The sequence below is a fragment of the Hyla sarda genome, chromosome 3 (assembly GCF_029499605.1).
Source record: "Hyla sarda isolate aHylSar1 chromosome 3, aHylSar1.hap1, whole genome shotgun sequence".
NCBI classification, from domain to species: domain Eukaryota; kingdom Metazoa; phylum Chordata; class Amphibia; order Anura; family Hylidae; genus Hyla; species Hyla sarda.
In genome coordinates this window covers 226,352,381-226,377,132 of record NC_079191.1, presented here as the reverse complement: position 1 = coordinate 226,377,132, position 24,752 = coordinate 226,352,381, and the positions used below count along the sequence as shown (strand labels likewise).

Sequence of the window (24,752 nt, the reverse complement as noted above, 5' to 3'; positions counted from 1 at the left end):
CTACAGAATAAAGATAACATGTCATTACCGTAAAGTGCACTCCGAAGAGAGAAACCCTTCAAAAGTTATAAAGCCATTGTAATAAAGCTGGTTCAATGCTTATACTGTTTAAACTGTCTAAGAATTAAAACAGTTTTACTTTATCTGCCCCAATGTATTTGTCCTCTTCATTTAATTGTGTGAGCCTGGAAACCTGTCTGTATTATGTCCGACTGATACATTATGACTCTGGGGGAGATTAAAAGAAAAACTATTTCTTAGACAGTATAAAATTAGACTAGACAGGTCTGAAGATGCCATGTTTATTACATTGGCTTATGCTGTTAAAAAATCTGGAGCATCTTTACACTGGTTGATCTATGTTTACATCTTCTATTAGTTGGATTAGTATTATGCTGAAAATGTGTGCCAAATTTCCTCTTTAAAACAAATGGTGTAGTATTTTGTTAATTCTTATGTTATCTCCCACAGTTGCCCTAATTTGCCTTTAGTATAATATAAAAATATAGATCAAATTTTTTGGTATAAGGATCAAAAATAAACATTAATGGTGCTGTCCAATTCTTCCATACATAAAGAATACAGTTTTGCACATGTTTAATGTAGGATATTATATTGGATTTAGTTTGTGTGCTGGTTATAAGCATTATTCTTTCTCTCCCATTGCAGCGTATACAGTCTGGTATTCTCAAAGCATTTAACAACCCAACGACGAAAACTGCAGATGAGGAAACAAAGAGAAAAGTCAAAGGTACTTTATTATACAAATAAAACATATGTATTCTTAGTCTTTGCATAATTTCTTTGCTATTCTCCAATCAAGTATGCTTTATTTTTTTCCCCCCATTTTTGAAACATAGGCTATACATGCCTCACGCTGTCTTTAACATATGATACTTTTAGGGTCTGAAATGATTTAAGCTAGTGCTGCCTAGCAATTCTTTAATGCCATCTAGTGGTCAGTGTGAATATATTGTTTGTTACTAAAGCATTCTCTGATTCTGTATTATTCCAAGTGTTGACACAGGTATGTCATTTTGTTAAACATCAGTGTTTCTTCATCCCTAGCTTACGGAAGAGAAGGCATAAAAGCTAATTTTATTGACATGATATTTGTTGGAGAATTAACCAGCACAGTCATGTGTGAAGAATGTGAAAATGTAAGTATATCTCATTATTACCGTTTATACGGTAATAATTTGAGAAAGAGGACTTTCCTATAAGTATAGGCAATGACAGTTGTTACAGAATATGCTAAAACTAATAGAAAATGCAGTCATGCCTTAAGCAGCATGATACGTTCTGTAAAAGTAATACATTATTTCAGGATATCCAAAATGGATGTTTATTAGTAATTTAGACATAAGAGAATCTAACATGCCTAATATGAATGTGCCCACCTGCAGCTTGCAGAATTATATGTATGGCTATAGTCACATTAACATCATGGCTTATGTTTATAACATAAACATAAGTACTGTGAAAGATCCCTTTTCTCATGGATTACATTGACCAATCAGGAATAGTCATTTTGACTGCTCAAATAATAAATTTTCAAACTGCTTGTTTTTTTTTTCTCTTAAAAGGCTGTACATACATAGATGTATCCCAGTAACACAAGCATGAGCCTAAGGAAAGTTTCTTAAAGGTCAGCCGGGGGGCTGCAGCTGCTACCTCTCAATTGGTTGTCAAAAAGTTTCCTTGTCACTTACATCCTTTTCATTTTACACATACCGTACAGTAATACAGTAATTTATTAATCACACAAATAAGAAATGCTGTACTGAAATGAGATCTTTCATTGTGCTGAAACAGGTAACTGAGGGGCTATCCTGAGTATCGCTTGTGAAATCACACATGCCATTTTTATCTTTACTGCTTTTAAGTGAATGGGAACAGGACAGCTTATTCATATATATATACTGCATGTACTGTATAGAATATTTAGGCAAGATAGGATAAGATGCTTTGGCTCACCAATAGAACCTTAGACAAAGGAGCTTCTAAGCAGATGCAGAATGTTTCAGGCTGACCAGTTGAGTTTAAAGGGGTACTCTGGTGCTTAGACATCTTATCCCCTATCTGAAGGATAGGGGATAAGATGCCTGATCGCGGGAGTCCCGCCGCTGGGGACCCCCGGGATAATGCACGCGGCACCCCGTTTGTAATCAGTCCCTGGAGCGTGTTCTCTCCGGGACTGATTACCTGTGACTACAGGGCGGGCGGTGTGTGACGTTACGCCCCCGTGTGATGTCACGCTCCGCCCCTCAATGCAAGCCTACGGGAGGGGGCGTAATAGCTGTCAGGCCCCCTCCCATAGACTTGCATTGGGGGCGGAGCGTGACATCACGCAGGGGCGTGACGTTACACGCCGCCCGCCCTGTAGTCATTTCATATCCTTTGGATAGGGGATAAGATGTCTAAGCACTGGAGTACCCCTTTAAAGGGAATGTGCCATCAGAAAATGTCCTATTGTTTAAATCAGGGTTTTAAGTTTAATATATTTTTGAAGAGTTTTTAGTAATGTTTTTCTTTATATTTTCCATTTTGCGGTCTATATTTTATAATAATCCTGAAATCTTGCAATTTTCATTCTGGCCAATAGGGCTTAAACCAAGCTATAACTTCCTGTTCTGTACAGAAAACTTTTTAGTAATGTCTTTCTTCTTAAAGGGGTACTCCGGGGAACTAAAACCATAGCCCATCATTTCCCTCTCACCAACTTATTTATTTGTCTACATACCATTCATTAGCTATATAGAGCAGTTTCACTTTTTGGGCTGTCACTTACATGCAGGGAGTGAGAGAAAGATGTCATTATCAGTTCCACCTTGTCTTTGTGCAAAGCCCTCCCTGAGGAGACTAGTCCCCAACCTCCTGGAAGACAAACACCATGTGATTTCTGTCTTCTCTGGCTTCACAGCCACACCACCCTCCCTGTGTGAGGATCTTGCCGGTAGAGAAACAGCCCAGTGTCTCCTCAGCACATAACGCTGCTCTTTTCCTGCTGTAGATCTGATCACTGACTGCTGCCATTCAGAGCATAGCATGATTTATTGCTGGGGGAAGGATAGTTTGAAAGAAAAGACATGTACAGTGTGTGATGCTCATTGTGTTTACAATAACACAGCATGCGCAAAGATAGTAAAAGCAATTGGCTGGCTGCCATTACACAGAGCAGCACTGACTGCTGGGAGTTGTAGTCTGGGCTGCAAGCAAAGAAGAATATTTAGGAGACAACAGGAGCCACAGGAGCAGGCAAAATCACATGGATAACTACAGGGGACACATAACAGGTATTGTGGTGGCTTTGGGGGATTTTTATTTTTCTTAACTTCCCCGGAGCACCCCTTTAAGAGCAGAATGAAAGGTGACTTCAGTAGAGAGATAACACTGGATCCCCACCAATCACAGCAGAGATCAGCATCCCCCTTCCTGTAGAGTGACCTCTGTAAAGGTCTCCAATTCATCTGAATGGAACACATTCTGTTTATTTCTCTCTATGGTCCTTTGGTCCTGCTTTTTTTTTTTTTCAAACTCTGTTTATTGAAAGGATTTTCAAAAATTTTTCAATAAAAGGAAACAGCAGTCAGGATAATAATGCAGGTATGTGAACAGGAAGAGGGTCACTCCGGACCCTAGAGGCGCAAAAACAAAGATAATATACAATCACAATCCAAACCTGTGAAACAAATCAGTACGTATTCGACATAGTGCAATAACACTACCACACACAGGGGTGTCCCACCCCTAGCGCACATAACATCCACCCAAACACACAGACCCATACATCCATACAACAACAACAAAAAGAGGGGGAGGGGAAGGGGGAGAAGGGAAAGAAAGGAACAAAGAAAAGCACAAAAGAGGTAGCTGTAGAAGAAGAGGATATAGGCACGCGAGAATCATCCCCTGTCATCCGAAATGCGGAGTGGGCCCAAAGTGTTGCTGAGGGAAGCCAAAGAGTACCATTCCATGTGGCCGAACAGCAGTACAATTTTGTCTCTTTGTGGTTTAGTGAGATGGGCAACTAGAAAGGTCTGCCACTTAGCAAATAACTTTTTGGCATTCCTCTCGCGATGCCTCTCCGTGTCCAGTCTGTCGACCTCCAAAAAGTCTTTGAGATCCTCTACCACAGCCGCCAAAGAGGGCACTGCAGGTTTGATCCATTCCCGTAAAATTTTCCGTTTAGCCACCAGGAGTATGACCTGAATGAACCTGGGTAGAGACCGCAGGCCCGCCCTTTCAACAATGGATGCATCAACAGACTGGAACAGGAGAGCACATTGCGTCAATGGCAAGTTAACCTTCCAAAACTTGAAAATATAGTCAACCACCGCCCTCCAAAATAGCTGAATTTTCTCACAGGACCAGATGCCATGCAGGAAGTCAGTAGCAGGAGTGTTACATTTCGGGCAAGATGTGATCCTGTCAGGAAATGCCGCTGAGGCCGCAATTTTAAAGCCCAGATAGCCAAAGTGCATCATTTTAAAGTAAGATTCCCGCCACCTTTCATTTATGATATTTTGCCTAACCTTCGCCCATCCATCCAGTATGTGATCTCTAGTCTCGGGGTCCCTCAAGATCGCTTCCCACTTGTCAAAAAGAGTGTGTTTAGAAACTTTCAAAAGACGGTCGTTGAAACATCTATACAAGGCAGAGATAGATAACTTCGTAGGCTGCGTCCCTATCAAATCCTCCAGGGGTGAGGACCGTAGTTCAGAGACGGGGTCCCGAAGTCTAGAGGTACAGAAGGACAGTAGTTGCGACACCTGGAGAAAGTGAGAGGGAGGCATGCCGAAGTGTTGTAAGAGCTCGCTTGGGGTAAACCACCGACCTATCTCAGGGTGCATTAGTTGACGGGCTGTACATAGCCCCTTGCGCTTCCACTGATCAAACAGGGCATTCTCCCTACCGTGGGGAAATTCCGGATGACCCCACAAGTTTAGTCTCCCTGACAAGAGAAATGGTAGATTGTAGGCCTTGCGTACTGACCGCCATGTTACCACTGTGTCCCTAATCAGAATAGACCATTTTATATGTGCGGGCAGGCACGATAATCTAGAGTGCAAGCAGGACACCAAGTTCCAGGGGAACGCATAGTCCGCCTCTACCTCAAAATTGGAGTGGAAGTTGGATGTGTAAATCCAGTCCAAAACGTGTCTAAAGAGACACGATAAGTTGTAGCCTCAGAGGTTGGGAAAGCCCACTCCCCCATCCGCTCGGTGAAACATCAATTTTTGAAGGGAGATGCGGGGACGCCTGCCCGACCAGATAAAACAAGTAAAGGCTGAATTAAGAGTGTTGATGTCCTTGTGTTTCAGTAGTATAGGTAAAGTCTGCAGATGATAGAGGAGCCTAGAGAAGCTAATCATCTTTACCAGATGACATTTGCCCAGGAAAGAGATCGGCAAGTGGCTCCATTTTTGCAATTCAGCACAAATCTGTTGGAAGAGTGGGGGGTAGTTCAATGTATACAATGAGGACGGGGACTCTATTTTGATTCCTAAATACGTAATAGAAGTCTTAAGGAGCCCCTCGGGGATATTGAGTGCAGCCCAGTAGGAGGAGGATCTCGGGGTTCCTAACGATAGAAGTTCACTTTTAGACTGGTTAATTTTATTTCCCGAGAAAGTCTCAAAGCGAGTCAGCGTTGACATCAGCGTTGAGTAACGAGCCCTGGGATCCGCAATGAAGATGAGGATGTCATCTGCAAAGAGGGTCAATTTGACCTCCGTGCGTTGAATAGAGATACCCCGATAAAGCGGTGAATCTTCGAGATGTCTGGCCAAAGGTTCAAGTGCCACATTAAATAATAGCGGGGATAGTGGCGAGGTATATAGACCGTTCAGGAAGGTCTGGAAACTCCCAGTGATACCCATTTTGTCCAACACCATCCCGAGGCAGTCCAATTTGACGTTATCGAACGCCTTTTCGGCGTCCAGCGCCAGCAGCACTGGATGTTCACCTGGCTCGGGACGATGCTGCACCCTATCCAGGACAGCGAGGACCTTTAGAATATTAGTCACAGCTGAGCGATTGCATACAAAGCCCACCTGTGAGGGACCAATCAATGAAGGGAGAGAGACACTGAGGCGATCTGCCATTATTTTGGACATCAATTTGAGGTCCTGATTGATTAGTGATATGGGGCGGTAAGATTGGGTAAGTAGGGGATCCTTGCCCGGCTTCAGCAACAATTTGATCGTGGCCGTGTTTGAGTGAAGGGGGAGAGAGCCAGTGTGCAAAACATGTTTGAAGTAGGACGTCAGAGGAGTCACCACCTGGTCCACTAAGATTTTGTAAAATTCGCCGGTGAAACCATCTGGGTCAGGTGCCTTGGAGTTATGAAGACATTTTATCACATTGCGCACCTCCTCCTCAGTAAAGTCTGCATTTAAAGCATCTCGCTGATCAGGGGTCATAGTTGGGAGGGTGACCGACTCCAGAAACGCCCCACCAGAAACCATGTCAGCAGGCGAGCAAGCATAAAGTGCGGAATAATAGGAGCAGAAAAGGGTGTTTATAGTTTTGGGGTCCGAGTGCGACGTGCCCGATTCGTCCCTTAGGGAGGAGAAGTGTTGGGGGGAATGTCGGCCCTTGGCAAGGCGTGCCAGGAGGCGACCCGATTTGTTGCCGAATCGAAACAATTCCGCTCGAAAACGGGAGTAAGTCGCCAAACATTTCCACTCCGACCACAAGTCAAAGGTGGTCTTTGCTGCCTTCCAGGCCTGGCACACCGTTGTCGAAGGACGAGAAACAAAATCAGAGTAGGCCTTCTGAAGAGCCGCACTAGCCTCTTGAAAGTAAAACAGGGATTTCTTTTTTACCGTCGACATGTAGGCAATTAGACGTCCCTGCAGAACAGATTTAGCCGACTCCCAGAAAAGCGGAGCATTACCAGTATGAGTACCATTATCCCAAGTATACTCTTGCCACCAGCTTCTCAACGAATCAGCGAAATTGTCATCCTTAGCCATATAGGCAGGGAAGCGCCACTGGAAGTCAGTCCCCTTCGGAAAAGAGTCCGCAAGAAACAAGGAGATGGGCGAGTGATCTGAGATCACCATGGTATGTATGTCCGTGTCCGCCACCCGGGGCACTAAGTCAGGGGAAACCAGCAGGTAGTCTTTGCTGGACCAGGAGGAGTGACTTTGTGAGAAGTGGGAAAAGTCCCTACCATCAGGGTGCATTAACCGCCAAACGTCCCTCAGACCAGTAGAGTCCATAAAGGCCCCAAACACCCTGTCACCCGTACGAGGAACCGTCCAGTGAGCCGTCCCACCCTTCCTGTCCTCCGTTGTCACTGCCACGGCATTCATATCTCCCCCTACAATCTTATTAGGGAGCGTGTCCGCCAGGAGTCTGTCTTCTAAGGCCTGAAAGTAAGGTCTATTATCCCCGTTAGGAGCATAGCAGCAATATAAGCTAAAGTCACGGCCCTCAAACCGTATGTGGGCCCAAGTCCAGCGCCTCTCTGGATCTGTTTCATGAGACTCAATCGTCCCCCCAAAAGACTTATGAAGAAGCAGTAGCGTGCCCCCCTTACCTCCTACTGCCGGGGATCCCAGGACAGAGCCCACCCAAAGTTTGGACATACGTGTTATATCATCCGCGGCCAGGTGGGTTTCCTGCAGCATCACCACATCGGGATGAAGACGTTTCAGATGTCTCAGGATCTGCATCCGTTTGTTAGGGTAGCGAAGCCCCTTCACATTCCACGAGATGATCCACATGCCTCTAGGAACAAGGAGAAGAGAGAAGAAGGGAGAGAGCGAAAAGGGGGGGGGGGGGGGGAAACACCAAGCACACAATCAGGCAAGCCCCACAAACAACTCACACACCGCTCACACTTTCTGTAGATCCCAGCACCACCACCACTGACTGTGACTGCCGCCCGATCAGATATCAGGGGGCTGGACTTGAAGTGGTTAAGCACTAACTGGTCTAATTAACCCAGAAACTGAATTGGCACCACATGCGTAATGACCGTCCACCGACCTTCAGCACCGTGCCCGGGACTTCGCTTTTTTCTGCCAGAAAGTATGCGAACCCCCCGACGAAACATATAGGTGAAAACCTAGCTAGGTGAACCCCGACCAAAAACCCCCACCCCCAATGCACAGATCAAATAGCCAGCCAACAACCAAAAATAAACCAGCAGTCTCAGGTCCACTAGCCTTCAAAGTCACTGTGAAGGAGCGCTATCTCCTCTGGTCAAACATAGGTGAAAGCACAGGTCCTCTGAAGTCGCCCGGGTCTCTAAAATGAGTGGAGGTGGAAATGTCTGCACAGGAGACCCAGGCCCCTCACCAACCGGAGGCCCTGCAATGTAGAGGAGCACATGAGTGAACATGGGAGGGATCAATAGGCATCTCGGTGCGGACTCCTACGTCCAGGTGAGTGGGCAGGTAGAAGTTCAGTAGCGTCCCCCTGAGTCCCTCTCAGGCAACCTTGACCAGCAGGATTATGTAGTGCAGCCGCCGCTGTGTCCGGGGTACGATATATTGAGGAAGTCCTATCATCGTGGAAAATGCGCAGGATAGCAGGGAACTGCCGCTTAGCAACAGGTGCGGAAAAATCCTCAAAAATAAGAATGCTGCAGTCCCGTACCACTCGCGGAGCAGTGCGTCTCCGAAAGGCTCTCAGAATGGATTGGCGGTCATTATAGTCCAATAGCTTGAAGATGACCTGACGTGGTCGAGTCTGTTGGCCAGATTGAGATGAGTGCAAGGCGACAGTCCGATTCCCCAGGTCAGGTCCAAATCTGTGAGCCCTTTCCACCCTGCAGTAATGATCCAGACCCAAAGCCTCGGTCAATTCAATCTCGCACAGGTGCTGGAGGTCTGAGGAGGGTATCTGTTCAGAAAGCCCCACAATACGCAGGTTATTCCGCCTTGAGCGGTTCTCCAGGTCATCAAGTTTAGCCCAGAAGTTGGCTTTTTCCTGCGCCAGGTCAGCAACTTGGTTAGATAAATCAGAATGGTGTGCCTGGAGATCAGCAACATCAGAGCGTACAGCAGCCACAGACATATTAGTTTGGGAAATGTCCCTTCTCAGTGAATCAAAGGACACCTGCAGCATTGCCTCCAAGGACTTCTGTATGTCCGGAACAATCTGCGCCATAATTTGTCCAGCCAATACTTTAATGTTGATGGTCTGTGGTATGAGGGCAGGCTGGGGGAGAGCAGGGACAGATGAGCCCTCGGGGCTGCCCGAGGGGCCGGCAGTGATGGGAGACATGGGAGAGGAGGTGGGGGTGGACTCTCCCGTAGTGCTGCTGGAGACTGGGAGAGAGGGGGTCTAGAGGGCCCACTGGACACCATGGTGCCACGTGCGTCCCCTGGGGAGACCAGGAGGGGAGAAGCAGCCCCCTTAGGAGAATCACAGTCCTGAGCAGGAGACAGGGCCGCCAGCAGGGGAACACTGACCTGCGCTGGGGAAGCAGTACCTCCGATATGAGCGTTCCCCACGTGCAGAGTGTGAGGCACAGTCGGGACGTCCTCTGCTGCAGGAGATGCCGGGCCCGAGGGGGGCGCCGTGCTGGGCTGATGAGGCCGCCACCGGAGGAGAACAGAGCGAACCAGCAGGTACCGGGCTTCGGCGGGTGGGAGACGACCGCCCGTAGGAGAAGCGGGACAGGCTCTTACTCAAATTGCGGGAATCTGTGGGCACCGGGGTCCGGGAGGGGTCACCAGGCCGTGAGAGAGACCAGTGAAGTGTCGGGAGGAGTGGGAGCTCAGTTAGCCGCTCATGGCAGCGCCGGAACCGGAAGTCTGGTCTGGCATGTCAACCCCTGGCTTTACAAAGTGAGGCCGCTCATCGATCACTTTGGGGCCAAATTTTTGGAGGCCTACGTACCGCTCAGGGAGCTCTCGGTCGATGAGTCTCTTATCAGTTTTAAGGGGAGACTCATCTTCTGCCAGTATATTCCCTCGAAGCGGGCGCGCTATGGCGTGAAGCTATCTAAACTTTGTGAGAGTAACTCCGGGTACAGTTACAAGTTTAGAGTGTATGAGGGACAAGATTCCCGTATTGAACCCCCAGATTGTTCCCCCACTCTGGGTGTTAGCGGGAAAATCGTTTGGGAGCTTGTGCACCCTTTGCTGGATAAGGGTTACCACGTGTACATGGACAACTTTTATACCAGCATCCCTCTGTTCACATCCCTTGCCGCCAGATCCATGTCCGCTTGTGGGGCCATGTGGAAAAAACAAAGAGGCCTCCCTCTAAATTTGATCCAGACACCTATGCCCAAGGGTGAGTCCCGTGCCCTTACCCATGAAAACCTATTGCTGGTCAGGTATAAGGATAAGAGGGATGTCCTTATGCTGACCACTATTCATGGTAACGGCAGCTCACCCGTGCCTGTGCGAGGTGCGACAACACCTGTCCTCAAGCCCGATTGTATTCTGGACTACAATCGGTATATGGGGGGGAGTTGATCTTTGCGATCAAATCCTGAAGCCATATAACGCCATGTGGAAAACATGGGTATGGTACAAAAAAGTTGCGGTCTGCATGGTACAGGTTGCCACGTACAACTCTTTTGTACTGTCCCAGTACGCTGGCAACACAGGGACATACCTCCAGTTCCTAAAGGTCCTGATCTTTGGCGACCGGGAAAGAGCAGGCCGGAGTTCCGAAGGAACTGGAGTTATAGGTGCCAGGATCGTCCCAGGCCAACACTTTCCAGGTGAGGTCCCCCACACTGGAAAGAAGGGACGATCCCAGAAAAAATGCAGAGTGTGTAACAAGAGGGGGATTCGGAAGGACACCACCACTTAGTTTGACACTTGCTCCGATCATCCGGGCCTCTGCATTAAGATTTGCTTCAGGGAGTACCACACTTCCATGGAGTACTAAATTTTCCCTTTTCATTTACATTTTCCATAATTTGACCCCAATGTACCAAGTCCAGAGTACATTCAAAATTTCAACCCCATAAAACCACTAAATTGCCCAAAAAACTCTTATATAAAAAAATAAAAAAAAAACCTGATGAGACCTCTGGGGGTATTTTTTCCAAAAATGGGTCATGGGTCACTGAGTCACTATCATCGGGGACTTTTTTATGTTGCCTCAAATGCGCAGCGCTCTCTCCACCTGAGCGGGGTGCGTATTTGAGGCAACAGGTTAGGGACGGCCACACACGTCACATTCCCAGAATGATGATTCAGAGCATAGGGTTTGGGGTGGGCCTATTTTTTAGTTTTGGCTATGCTCTGGGTCATCATTCTGGGAACATAATCTGTTTTATGATTTTATGTCCCACTTTACCCCTTGTTAGTTATTAGTATACCCCATGTAATGCCCCTTGAGGGGGAGTCCCACTGTTCTGGCTCCATAGGCAGCTGTCTTGAAGCTCCAGACCCCTGACTGCCCTCCTGTTCCTCTGTGACCAGTGAGCAGAGCCGATCTACGCCCAGATACGAGGTATGTCCTTACTCCAAAGAAATGTATTTACAAATTAATTTTTTTTTGCTGTTCTGGCACTAAATGTGACATGCCCCCCCTCCCCCCCCCATTTCAGCAAAATGTGACTCCTTCTCTTCTGAGCATTGTAATGCACCAGCAGAGCCCTTGACGTCCACGCATGTTTTTTTTTGCTGTTCTGGCACCATAGGGGCTTCCTAAATGCGACATGCCCCCCACCCCCCATTTCTGCAAAATTTGCAAATGTGACTCCTTCTCTTCTGAGCATTGTAATGCGCCTACAGTGCACTTGACATCCACACATTATTTCCATACTCAGAAGATAGGGTTACAAATTTTAGGGGGCATTTTCTCCTATTACCCCTTGTAAAAATGTAAAATTTGGGGGAAAACTATTATTTTAGTGAAAAACAAAAAACATTTACACATCCAACTTTAATGAAAAGTCGTGAAACACCTATGGGGTGTTAAGGCTCACTGGACCCCTTGTTACGTTCCTTGAGGGGTGTAGTTTCCAAAATAGTATGCCATCTGTTTTTTTTTTGTTTTTTTTTTTTTTTTTTTTGCTGTCCTGGCACCATAGGGGCTTCCTAAATGGGACATGCCCCCCAAAAACCATTTCAGCAAATTTTAATTTGCAAAAGCCAAATCTGACTCCTTCTCTTCTGAGCATTGTAGTGCGCCAGCAGTGCACTTGACGTCCACACATGTGGTATTTCCATACTCAGAAGAGATGGGGTTACAAATTTTGGGGGGCATTTTCTCCTATTACCCCTTGTAAAAATGTAAAATTTGGGGGAAAACTAGCATTTTAGTGAAAGAAAGAAAAAAATTGACACATCCAACTTTAAACGAAAAGTCGTGAAACACCTGTGGGGTGTTAAGGCTCACTGTACCCCTTGTTACGTTCCTTGAGAAGTGTAGTTTCCAAAATAGTATGCCATGTGTCTTTTTTTTTTTTTTTTTGCTGTTCTGGCACCATAGGGGCTTCCTAAATGCGACATGCCCCCCCCCCCCCCCCCCAAAAAAAAACATTTCAGAAAAACTCACTCTACAAAATCCCTCTGTCGCTCCTTCCCTTCTGAGCCCTCTTGTGCATCTGCCGAACACTTGACATACACATATGAGGTATTTCCTTACTCGAGAGAAATTGGGTTACACATTTTAGGAAGATTTCTCTCCTTTTACCCCTTGTAAAAATTCAAAAACTGGGTCTACAAGAACATGCCAGTATAAAATATGTTAAATTTTCTCCTTCAATTTGCTACTATTCCTGTCAAACACCTAAAGGGTTAACAAACCTTTTGAATGTCATTTTGAATACTTTGAGGGGTGCAGTTTTTATAATGGGGTCATTTGTGGGGTATTTCAAATAAGAAGGCCCTTCAAATCCACTTTAAAGCAGCTGGTCCCTGAAAAATTTAGATTTTGAAAATTTTTGGGAAAATTGCTGCTATACTTTGAAGCCCTCTGGTGTCTTCCAAAAGTAAAAACATGTCAACTTTATGATGCAATCATAAAGTAGACATGTTGTATATGTGAATCAATATATAATTTATTTGGAATATTCATTTTCCTTATAAGCAAAGAGCTTCAAAGTAAAAAAGAAAAAATGCAACATTTTAAATTTTTTCATCAAATTTGGGAATTTTTCACCAAGAAATGATGCAAGTATCGACAAAATGTTACCACTAACATAAAGTAGAATACGTCACACAAAAAACAGTCTCAGAATCAGAATGAAAGGTAAAAGCATCCCAGAGTTATTAATGTTTAAATTGACAGTGGTCAGATGTGCAAAAATGGCCAGGTCCTACAGTGAAAATTGGCTGGGTCCTTAAGGGGTTAAATCAGGGCCAATGTGTATCACATAAAAGATACAGTGCGGTATAATGCATTTTTTGTATGTATAAAAAAGTGAGAAGTCCTTGAAGAGTGCCTGTCATTAAACCATATTTTCTAAATTTACTCAGAATATATTCCCTAACTACTCCTCACACCCCTCCTGCTCTTAAAAATGTTTTCCCAGCTTTAAAAAGCTCTGTATCATACCTTTCCCATTGCTCACATTGTGTGAGCTCCCGGCAGGAGAAAGTGGGCATTCTTCAGCAGACGCAATGTTGCAGAAGTCTTAGGAAGTGCGTGCATGGCGAGGCACAGCTCTCAGAGTTTGGTCTCCTGCCAGGACAGGAGGAGACCAAACTGTTTGACTTGCAGCAGGGAACAGAACAGCGCCACCTAGTGGCCGTTTTATCAATCACATTAAAATCATATAAAGCTTTAAAAAAATTACAGCAAGTAAATAGCAAAGTGTCTTCTAATTTCATAAGGAACAATATATTAAAAGTTTAGTTTGGTGGCAGGTACTCTTTAAACCTAGAAAGCAGACAGACAAAATCAGAACCAAACACTTTGGGCCCTAGTGTAACCTTCCAGCTACTTAATGGATGCATATGTGTTCAAGATTCCCCTTGAGGTCAGTAGAAAGGTACCATGTTCTGTGCATAAAAGGTGTCCTGGTTTGCGTTACAATCTTATCTGTTTGAGGTAGAGTGTGTTGAAGCCACCAACCTAAATTACATCTTTTGGTTATCAGTATTACCCCTTTTATTACGGAAAGTAAAGGATGTAAGCAGGAATCGCAAAAACCATTGAGGTGGGGTGTTGAATGCCAATACAAATCCTCCAAATATTTTGAATGATAATGGTTAATATTGCTTGAGTGTCTTTGCAGTGTTCTGGAGCTGGTACATGCTCTGTCTAGGGAGTGATAATGTGCACTTCCATCAAACCCACTCTGCACACTTAGAGTGACTGTGGGAGCCCTTAGCAATAATTCATTTTTTTGGTATGCTTGATACTTAACTCTGGGCTGTGCCTCCTGGAAACATGACAACTGTGTATGAATGTATTGTAAAATGCATTACATGTTCATATCCAAGTGAAGAAGCCTTTTTAACAATTACAAACCGTAATATGTTTCTTAGACACTTAGGTCGCTGTATGTTGGAGAATCAGATTTATAAATAAGCATTAGCATTGTGTAGATGGTAAAATGAATAATTATGGTTTCTCTCCTTTAGATTTCTTCTGTTAAAGAAGCATTTATTGATCTTTCTCTGCCGATTATAGAGGGAAGGGTAAGAGAGCCTTCTTATTTACTGCTTTTGGTGCGTTTTAGCAAATGTTAATTTACCAATGAGGGCATTTTTCCAGAATTACTAATGTGAGAGGTGGGTAGAGGTCAGTACTAGGTTTACATGGACGGCGTGTGTAGGCACACATTGTCTGGTGCATTAATGGGGTTTTCCCACAAAGAAAAGTTGGAAGCAAAGTTGGTAAAATCAGAAGTGTTCCACATACCTATCGGAAATGAGTACAAATGTGCAGATTTTTTGAGAAATTTCCCTGTATTGGTTTCCTCTGATCATTGGTTATTTCTCTAAATAGTGACCTGCTGTTGCCATACCACAGAGCACACACTTTCCCGCAATCCTCCTTGCTTGTATACACAGTAGAGACTAACAAGCAATATGTAGTTAAACTGAGTATGTGCCATTATTACAAGATAATCCATGTTAATCGCTTGTCAGCAGGTTTAGTGTAACGTTGGTGGGCGTTTGATTTTGCCATTCATGCCCTCTCTCAGGGCTAGATAAGCCTTTAGTTATCTAGCCCTGAGAGACTGTCAGCTTTGCATAGTAATCTACTTTTATTCACACAGCCAGAGATTGGGGTGTTAGGACTACCAAAAGTGCAGTTGTTGTTCTGTGAATGTCAAACCTTGTCCATTTTTTTCATGTTGTTACCTTAGGTGTCCAAACCTTCGATATGTGGAAAAGTAAAAAAGGCAAATACCTTTCAGGATAATATATTACCTCATTGTAATGACAACTCACTGGGAAGTACATACAAGACCCACCCTGGAGTCAACAACAATGTAAGGACATTTTATACCTTTGTAACACAACATATTAAAAACTTTTGTGACTGAGGTAAACACAAATGTGAACTAAAGTACTTGTTCAGGTGTTTTTTCTTCCTGCTGAGGCCTGTGGATTGATTTCTGGTGTGATAGGTCCGTTTCACAGGATGCTTGATAGTTATGGTTCCTTCCTCTGGACCTTCACCTACTTCAGGTCCCCTGGTCCCTCTCCCACTTGCTGCCATATCCATATATAAAAAGGGTTAACGGAACAGTCAAGCAGCCATGCATAGCATTCTCTTGTATAGAAACAATTAGAGAGAAATGTGCACATGCCACGTCAAATAAGTGTGGGTCCCAAATGTGAGTCCTGCATTTGTCAGAGATTTATTACATATCCCATGTGTTTGCCATCAATGTCGGGAATAACTTTTAAATACTATTTCCCATAAAAATAACAATACAGCTAAATTTTTTCTTAGAGCCCTGCATTGTGCAGTTCCTTTATTCCTTTATATATGAATAAACTGACAAATGTTAACGTTAATTTACCAATAGAGTGTATCTCTTCACAGTCTGACACTGAAGGTATATATCAACAAGTCTGTAATATGTAAGGGTAGCCTATTGAAGCTACAGGTCTGTAGTCTGAGTAGCCAAAACAGCAAACAATGTTTTTTGCTATCGGTTATGAGTTTGCTGGTTTCATTAGCGGAGGCCTCCATGTGCAGAGGGGGTTCTGCTATTCTTGGCTGGTGCTTCTATTCTTTTAGCACTCTTATAAGCAATAAGGCTCACATTTTTTTTTCTCTTATTCCAATTTTGGCCACTAGGAGTGTGGTATAGAAAGCTCTGCTTTAACACGTGTATACTGATATGTCAGGAGGGCTGGCATGTTCTCCATTAGTTGTCATAAGCGTTTCTCAGCCCACATGAAACTGTGCTTATTGTTCATGTCAATGCTTGCTCATATGTGTTGATTTAATGGAAATACTTATCTCTTTGTCATTATCTTAGAATCTTGTAAATGAAGGACAGAAAGTTTCACAAAAATCATCTTCTGACAAGAGTAAAAGTCTTGTAACAGTTGATGAAACCAATACGCAGTGTGAACTGGATAAAAGAGATGGTTTTGTATTGGAATCCAAGTCTACTTCCAGGAGTGTTAACACTGGCAGCCAGTCAGATGGCAGTGAAAGAGATGGTGAGAGCCAGCTGGAGAGCAGCGGAGATGCGGATAGTGAGGCTTCAGACTGTGAAACTTCACCAGTCCAAACGGTGTCAAATAGAGAGTCTAATAATCATAAAAAACATGTCACTTTGGAGAGGCCGCAGTCCACTAATAATAACATCGACATTGATGCAGTCAGTGACTCTTTATCCAAGATCAATCTCAATCAAGTGGCAGATAGTATGGACTCTTGTAAAGATGTCAGCAGCACAAACAGTCCGCCTTGTTCTTATGCAAAGTGTGTGCTATCCCAGAACCCACAAAATGCTTTCCAAACACTCTCTCAGGGCTACCTAACCAGCTCCAAAGAATGCTCTGTACAGTCCTGTCTTTACCAGTTTACATCTGTCGAGCTCTTAATGGGGAACAACAAGCTGCTGTGTGAGACGTGCACTGAAAACAGGATCAAGCATCAGATGAAGACACATTTTAAGGGTAAAGTGTGCGCTGTAATACATAATATTGTTTTAGGGGGGTGCTATCTGCCATCCCATGTAACCCTTATTAAAAGTGGTTTTATGTAAATAAACAATACATAAATGAAAATTTTAACTTTTTTAGATTTTTTATGTTAGAATTTCTCACTAGTTTCAAGATATTATTTTGCTGTCAGAAAATGAGAGCATTCTTATTTCCATAAACATACTGCAAATTCATACATAGCTAGTTTGTCCTGCTTTCAGCTGAGCCATCTCTTAAAAAGAGGTTTTTTTTTTTTTAAAGGATTAGTGTAGTGAAAGATAACTCATCCCCTATTCAAAGGATAGGGAATAAGTTATAGATCGCGGGGGGGGTCCGACCCCTGGGACCGCCCGTGATCTCCTGAACTGGGCCCCGGCAGCCTGCTGGAAGAGGGCGTGCCGACCCCCGCCCAGAGATACATGGAGGGGCGTGTCGGCCTTGGCTTCCTGCGGGGTCGTAAAAGCCGCTTCTGGCAAACTGCCAGGGCCTCGTTCAGGAGATTGCGGGGATCTCCTCTGGATAGGGGATGCGTTATTTTTCATTGCACTACTCCTTTAAGCTTTAAGAATTCCTTTCATTCTTCATTCTATCACTTCACTTTCTGGTTTTACATTTGAAATTGGTTTGCATGTCTCAAAAAAAGCATTTCCGTTGATAAAGTAAAATAAGATCTACTAATAATACAACAGAATAGACTAACATGTAAGCCTACACAATAACTTAAGTGCTCTCTGGAGGCTGCTTGAAAGAGCAGCAACCTGTGTTTTAACATATATTTCATACCTTATTAGGCCTGGCACTGATCTGAATAACTAGATCTACAGGACAAATCTAATATATATCTGTGCAGATTATCAAACCTGACCTTTCTCTCATTTCCATAATTCAGCTTTATTGAAATGGCTGAAAACAAAGGTGTTTTTAGAAAGAAAAAAAAACATAGAAGGCCACATTATAGACAAAAAGTGATACAGTCATAAAAACCAAACATTATAACATCACATTTAGGTACAAGGTAAAGGCAAAGTGTGTTATGTTGGGGAAATATACAGTTATCTGGTGTATCAAAATAAAGCAAATATCCAGGAGAACCAATGTAGGAAAAGAAAGGTAAGAAAAAAAAGGAGAGGTGAGGGGAGGGGGAAGAAGGAAAAAAGAAGCACCACAAAATAAAGAAAGTTGGTCAGGAGATTTACCAATACCACAACTGTATCCAAGAAAGAAAGGAGGGAGACAAATAAATAGATAAAAATTTGCTTATCTACATGAGCCATCAGACAAGATCATGACGTCTCAACACTCAATCCTGCTGGACCAAGTTCAATAAAATTCTTAAACAATGTTTTTGTCATCTTCCAACAAGTCCTTCATACAACAGAAATAGTTAACCTCAGAGACCCACTCCTTCACAGAGAGGGCAACTGAGAATTACCAGTGCCTAGGGATGACTGTCCGAGCTGCCATGATAAGGTGACAGAGCAGGTTCCATTTGATTTGTGTAAAAAGACAGGGACTCATTGCTCGTGGAGATGTAACTATAAATTTGCAAGATGATGTGCCAGAACTGGTAGATCGATGGACATTCCCACCAAAAATGGAGCATAGAGCCACATCAGGGATTGGAAAAGATTCTGTGGCGAAAGCCAGGATATCTATACCATCTGGTTAATATCTTTTAGTTCTTTTCATGGGCAAAGAATGCCACATGAATTTTATGCACTAGCAGGAATTCCTTATTCCATTTTCAGCAGCAATCAGTTCCAAGTTTTAGGTAAAATTTGGAAAACCCATTTGCTGTGCTGTCTCTAGTAAAAATTAAATTTTTAAGTAGATGCATCAAACAGAAAAGAACAATGTCACACTTACCGGTACTGCAATCTTCTTCTTTATTGTGGGTTACTTACATTGTGGGAACAGAGACTTACAAACAGCGGGGGGTGATCGCGATTTCGTTCCTGCCGGCACTTCGTCTGGCCTCAACGAGGCCAGACGAAGTGCCGGCAGGAACGAAATCGCGATCACCCCCACTGTTGTTTGTAGGTTTCTGTTCCCACAATATAAGTAGCTCACAATAAAGAAGATGATTGCAGTACCGGTAAGTGCGACATTGTTCTTTTCTGTTTGATGCATCTATTGGAATGTCTTGGATCATTGTCTACTATATAAGGAAACCATAGCAGTGGAGGGCAGAGCTGCGGTAGCTTCACCTGATAGGAGTAGTGCCAAGTAATTCTACACCTGTGCTAATTTTTAAGTCGTCCGCAAGAATGTTTGAAATAAGAACAAATATATAAGGAAATTTTCACATTCTTTTCCTTTTGCCCTACCTTTGAAAGCTGTAATGTATACAATGACTTATTTCTGATGTAAAATTGTTTGTCAATTCTAGAGGAAAAGCAAGACAGTGTGTACACCAATGCGCGGAAACAGCTCTTAATATCTTCAGTGCCAGCCAATCTCATTTTGCACTTGAAAAGATTCTGTCAGGTATGGTGCATTGCTGTTTGGACATACACGTTTTATATGTGCGTACAATGCAAACATTCTTTTTGGTAATGCAATCTGTTTTGTTGCAGAATGGGTTAACCCTCCGTAAAATCAATAGGCATGTGGACTTTCCCTTTATACTAGACTTGGCTCCATTTTGTTCTGTAACTTGCAAGGTATGCCATAACAACTTAGTGAGTTGACAGAAACTATTATTTTATACTGTCCACGTTGGTAAACCTAAACTTACATATTAAAGAATTGCATATGTAGCGATTGTTTAATATATCTCCAGTCTTCTAGCCGTGGTGGCAAAATATCACGTGGTAGTTCCTTGTTTTATTGGTGGATTCCTCCCACTCATAAACAGAATATTGTTAATAGATATTTATTCATGAATTGGTAATTGTGCAGTAGCTTAAGAGTTGCCACACATATTAATATTACGTTAGGCCCCACTTATATCATGTCATTTACGCCTATGGATATGCTATGGTGACACCACAGTACATACAGTGAAGACCACCTCTTTAAGAAAACCATCTCTTATCCACACCAGATTTAGTGTGATGACTTTTCAAAATGTTTTGGTAATTTTCCAATAGGGCTTCCAGGGTATAAGCCATAAATGTAATGTAAATGGGTCCTTACACTGTTAGATTATAGAAAACATAACATGTTTGGAATAATTTTAGACAATGCACGTGTCTAGATACTGATGTTTTTTTCTTATCATACACAGCACAGACATCACGTTATATTGGCTTTGACCTCCATTTTATCTCTTCACTAAAAGATGTATAGCTTGTGATTTTTCATAAACTTTATTTATTTATTTTTTTACGCCTGTATAGAATGTGTCAGAAGAAAAGTGTGTTTTGTACAGTCTTTATGGAGTAGTAGAACACAGTGGGTCAATGAAAGGAGGACATTATGTTGCATATGTGAAGATAAGAATACCTACCAAAAAGGCATTTGACAACATGAGTGGTGGCAAGCATTCGTCTGGTCAGTATGTTATGTGACTATCCTATCTGTCTTACTGCACTGCTGTTAAATCCAGTCTCTTCCCCCCCCCCCCCCCCCCCCCATAATGTGCACTTTAAACTCAGTGCCACTTCTTTATAGAGTTAGAGACTTTTTCACCTTCAGCCTCCAATGTTCTAAACAAAGTCATCAGTAAAGAGAAAAAAGACGCTGATTCCAAATCTATAATTATTTTATCCTTCTACTTGTTTGCCTTCCCCTGCTATAAGCCTGCAAATGATGGAGTCTAAGCAGTCATCTCCATTATAGTTATAAGCTGAGTAATCCTCTCTATGCGTCAGCATACCCCAATTCAGACTTTTAGCCTGAGATTGTTAAATGTTTATTCATTTCTGTATTATTCATTTAAAGGATAAGTCCCATGCCGATAAGTACAGAAAAACTTAGCCCCTATCCACAGGATAGAAGATAAGTTTTTATGCTGCAGATTTCAATGTAAACGAATTGACTAAACACAGCTTCAAATCTGGCGCATGAAATATGCACAGCATACTGTACGTGTAAATAAACCCTAAGGGTAGGGTCACACATCCCGTATTTGCTGCATATTTTCTGCAGCTGATTTTGGGCAAGAAGAATGGGCAGCAGCAAAATACAACACGTGTGACCCAACCCTAATGGTGTATTCACATGTACAGTATCCTGCACAAATTTCAAAAACAGCTAGCGCTAACCCCCAATTATTACCCCGGTACCCAACCCCACAGGGGTGCCGGGAAGAGCCGGTACCAAAAGGCCCAGAGTGTCAAAAATGGCGCTCCTGGGCCTAGACAGTAACAGGTTGGCATTATTTAAGCTGGGGAGGACCAGTAACAATGGTCCTCGCCCACCCTGGTAACATTAGGCTGTTGCTGTTTGGTTCGTATCTGGAGAATAAAAATACAGGAAACACTATGTGTTTTTCTTTGATTATCTATGGGGGGGGGGGGGGGAACGCTTAGGGTTTCCCATATTTTCATTTTCAGCCTAATACCAATCAAGCGGCAACAGCCTGACGTTACCAGGGTGCGTGAGGACATTGTTACAGGCCCTCCCCAGTCTAAATAACGCCAGCCTGTTACCGCTAAGGCCCAGGAGCGCCATATTTAACGCTCCGCACCTGTTGGTAGCGGCTCTACCTGGCACCCGTGTGGTGGTGGGTACCTGGGTAATAATCGGGGGTTAGCGCTAGCTGTTTTTGGTGCTAACGCTAAGCCCTGGCTTAGTAATGGATTCTGTCTATAAGATGGCTTCCACTACTAAGCCTGTAAAATAAAAAATGAAAAACACAACATGTTTAAAAAAAATTATTCCAGAAAACACTCACAAGCCCTTGTCGTAGTCCACAGGATATACAAATCTGAATGAGAAGGGGGAAAAAAAAAAAGGAAAATAGGTTAGTTCATTTATTGTAACCCACCCGCACATTTCCCACCCGCACCGCACCACATGACTACAACTCCCAGCATGCCCTTACAGTAAGGACATAATGGGAGTTGTAGTCATGCAGCAGGGCTGGGGGGAGATGTGCAAGCGGGTGACAAGCTTGTCACCTGCCCCCACTACATGACTACAACTCCCAGCATGCCCTTACAGTAAGGACATGCTGGGAGTTGTAGTCATGCGGTGCAGGCTGATGACCCGCCCGCCCATCTAACACACTCCCTCCATGCCGCATAACTACAATTCCCAGCATGTCCTTACAGTAAGGACATGCTGGGAGTTGTAGTAGTGTTTCCTGGGTGGGAGAGGTGCGGGCGAGTGACATGCTTGTTACCCTCCTGCACATCTCCTACCCGCTCGTCCCACCATGCCTTTGAAAATTAAAGTAAAAAAAGCTGCACAAAAAGTCTCACCTGCGATTTTTGCAGAGCTTCGCTCCCCGACCACATCTACCACCCCCCCGCTATCTACTGCAGGACCACAACTCCCAACATGCCCTTACAGTGAGGACATGCTGGGAGTAGTAGTCCCAAACCTTGCAGGCAGGTGGTAGATGTGAGTGGGTGCCAGAGAGTGGAGCTGTGCAAAAAGTTGAAAATGCTGTCATAGACAAGTTTGTAACCTTCTGACCTTGCTTACACTTGCAACTTTTTGAATGGGCTTTGCGACTTTTATTTGCTTACGTGCGACTTTCGCAATGATAAATCCTGGACCACTGCAAAGTAAAAACTGAAAATTGGTTAGGTACAGCAGATTGTATTTTTTGCTTACCCACAAAAGCCACACAAAAAATGTCTTAGGCGCACGTGCGACTTTTGTAAGCAAAAAAAAAGCTGGTTAAATCCCTTGATCAGTCTCCCTCATTATGTTTATAAAAAAGCATTCCAAAAAGAAATGTTGTATGAGTCAGGGCAGTAGGGGAAAATGACCACATTAAAAAGCAAAAAATCACTTCTCTCTCTTTTGTAAGTGATCGATGAGGAAGCTCTGGCTGTCCGTACCTCCACAGTACATGTGGTATTACATACCATTTAACACATGTCTAACACATACTCCTAGAGTGGAAGCAGCATTTACCTGGTGGATTTTTGCTTTCACTCATATGGGTGGGTTGGTTTTTTGTATAGGTGAATACCTTAAAAAAAAAAAAAAAAAAAAGCAACATGTAGATGTTAAAATTTGGATGTATCTTTTTATGTCTTTCAGCTTTTTGTTTTGTGTGATGCCTTAATGAAATGTTCTATGAGTGTTCCATGTGAAACGGCATCTATACAGGACTTCATTTGTACTTGGCAAAAAATGTTCTGTTTCATATATGAGGGTGTTGTAGGGTCACACTTACACTGGGTCTCAAGAAAGCAATCCCCTTTATGACTTCCTATGCTGTATTTGTAAGACAACCCCTATAGGAGCTTCTGGATCAGAGCGCTGGTAACCATGCCATATTGACTGAAGAACCACCAGCTACTCCATTTAACAGCTTGACAGGAAAGCCAGTCAGAACTTACATTGCTTGATTGAAAAGAAGGCCTGCATGACTTAGTGGAGCCATAGGTTATAAGGTAGAGCCAGTATTGTATCACATTTCAGAAACTTCTATTATTTATACAATATACAATGCATATGAAAGTAGAATTGTGTGCTTGTGATAATTAGAAAAAGTAAACTTCTTTAACCTATCATTCTTTTTGTTTTACAGTATTAAAAGATGGCGCCATATCGTCTGCCAGTAAATGGGTGTACGTCAGTGATACACATGTACAAGTGGTTTCAGAGTCCAGAGTTCTAAGCTCACAAGCATATCTTTTATTTTATGAAAAACTATGTTAGATACAGTTTTACATATTACATATCATAGTTTGCAATTTAGAGTACAGGCCAGTGCAAATGAGGACAAAGTGACAGCTTTTATATCGGATACCTGAAGAACAATGAATGAAAAGGTCTTCATTCAGCCTTTGACTGCCATGCCAGTGGGGCAGGTTATATGAAGGAGTTAAGTACCTTGGCATGGAAGATTCTCCAAGGTATGAACACCTCATACATAAAAGATTCAGCATGACGGTATGTTCACACAGGCTGATCTTCTGTTAGTTTCCTGCTGTGGGTTAAAGTTACTGCAGCAGGCCCCTATTGAAGTCCGTGTATTCTGCTGAAGGTTTTCCACTGTGGAAACTGCACCTTGGAAAACCTGCTGTACCCTAAGATTGGTACTTTGATTCTAGTAGTTTTATTCTACTTGAGGCCATGTGTGACTGAGCAGTTGCACTTGTCGGCACTATGGTTTTATTTTACCTTTCTCTCTTGTTTAAATTTGTTATATACTACATTTGTTCTGGTGCCTAGTGACTTATTAAAGGGGTATTCCAGGAAAAAACTTTTTTTTTTTTTATATCAACTGGCTCCAGAAAGTTAAACAGATTTGTAAATTGCTTCTATAAAAAAAATCTTAATCCTTACAATAATTATCAGCTGCTGAAATGGAGTTGTTGTTTTCTGTCTGGCAACAGTGCTCTCTGATGACATCTTTGTTTGCTATGGGGATTTGCTTTTAAACTGGGCGTTTCCCGAGACATGTGTCATCAGAGAGCACTTAGACAAAAAAGAACAACTCAACTTCAGCAACTCATAAGTACTGCAAGGATTAAGTAATTTATAAATCTGTTTAACTTTCTGGAGCCAGTTGATGTATAAAAAAAAGTTTTTTCCTGGATAACCCCTTTAATGCAAGATATATTGGAC

The 24,752-nt window shown here is 43.2% G+C and overlaps 1 protein-coding gene across 7 annotated transcripts in view; it reads left to right on the top strand.

Annotated features, from left to right (window-relative positions):
* USP45 (ubiquitin specific peptidase 45) overlaps positions 1 to 24,627 on the top strand; it is a 170,693-nt gene extending 146,066 nt beyond the window's left edge. For 2 of the 7 annotated variants that reach the window (XM_056566172.1, XM_056566173.1), the window contains exons 10-18: positions 670 to 751; positions 1,069 to 1,160; positions 14,520 to 14,576; positions 15,251 to 15,376; positions 16,379 to 17,027; positions 19,444 to 19,541; positions 19,631 to 19,717; positions 20,396 to 20,549; positions 23,710 to 24,626. In XM_056566172.1, coding sequence (XP_056422147.1) covers positions 670 to 751; positions 1,069 to 1,160; positions 14,520 to 14,576; positions 15,251 to 15,376; positions 16,379 to 17,027; positions 19,444 to 19,541; positions 19,631 to 19,717; positions 20,396 to 20,549; positions 23,710 to 23,840 — 1,476 coding nt within the window. In that variant the 3' untranslated portion in view covers positions 23,841 to 24,626. Of the gene's footprint in view, positions 1 to 669; positions 752 to 1,068; positions 1,161 to 14,519; positions 14,577 to 15,250; positions 15,377 to 16,378; positions 17,028 to 19,443; positions 19,542 to 19,630; positions 19,718 to 20,395; positions 20,550 to 23,216 lie in introns of all 7 variants that reach the window. The other 5 variants (XR_008891292.1, XM_056566177.1, XM_056566171.1 and 2 more) reach the window with 5 other exon arrangements.
* The last annotated feature ends 125 nt before the right edge of the window (positions 24,628 to 24,752 follow it).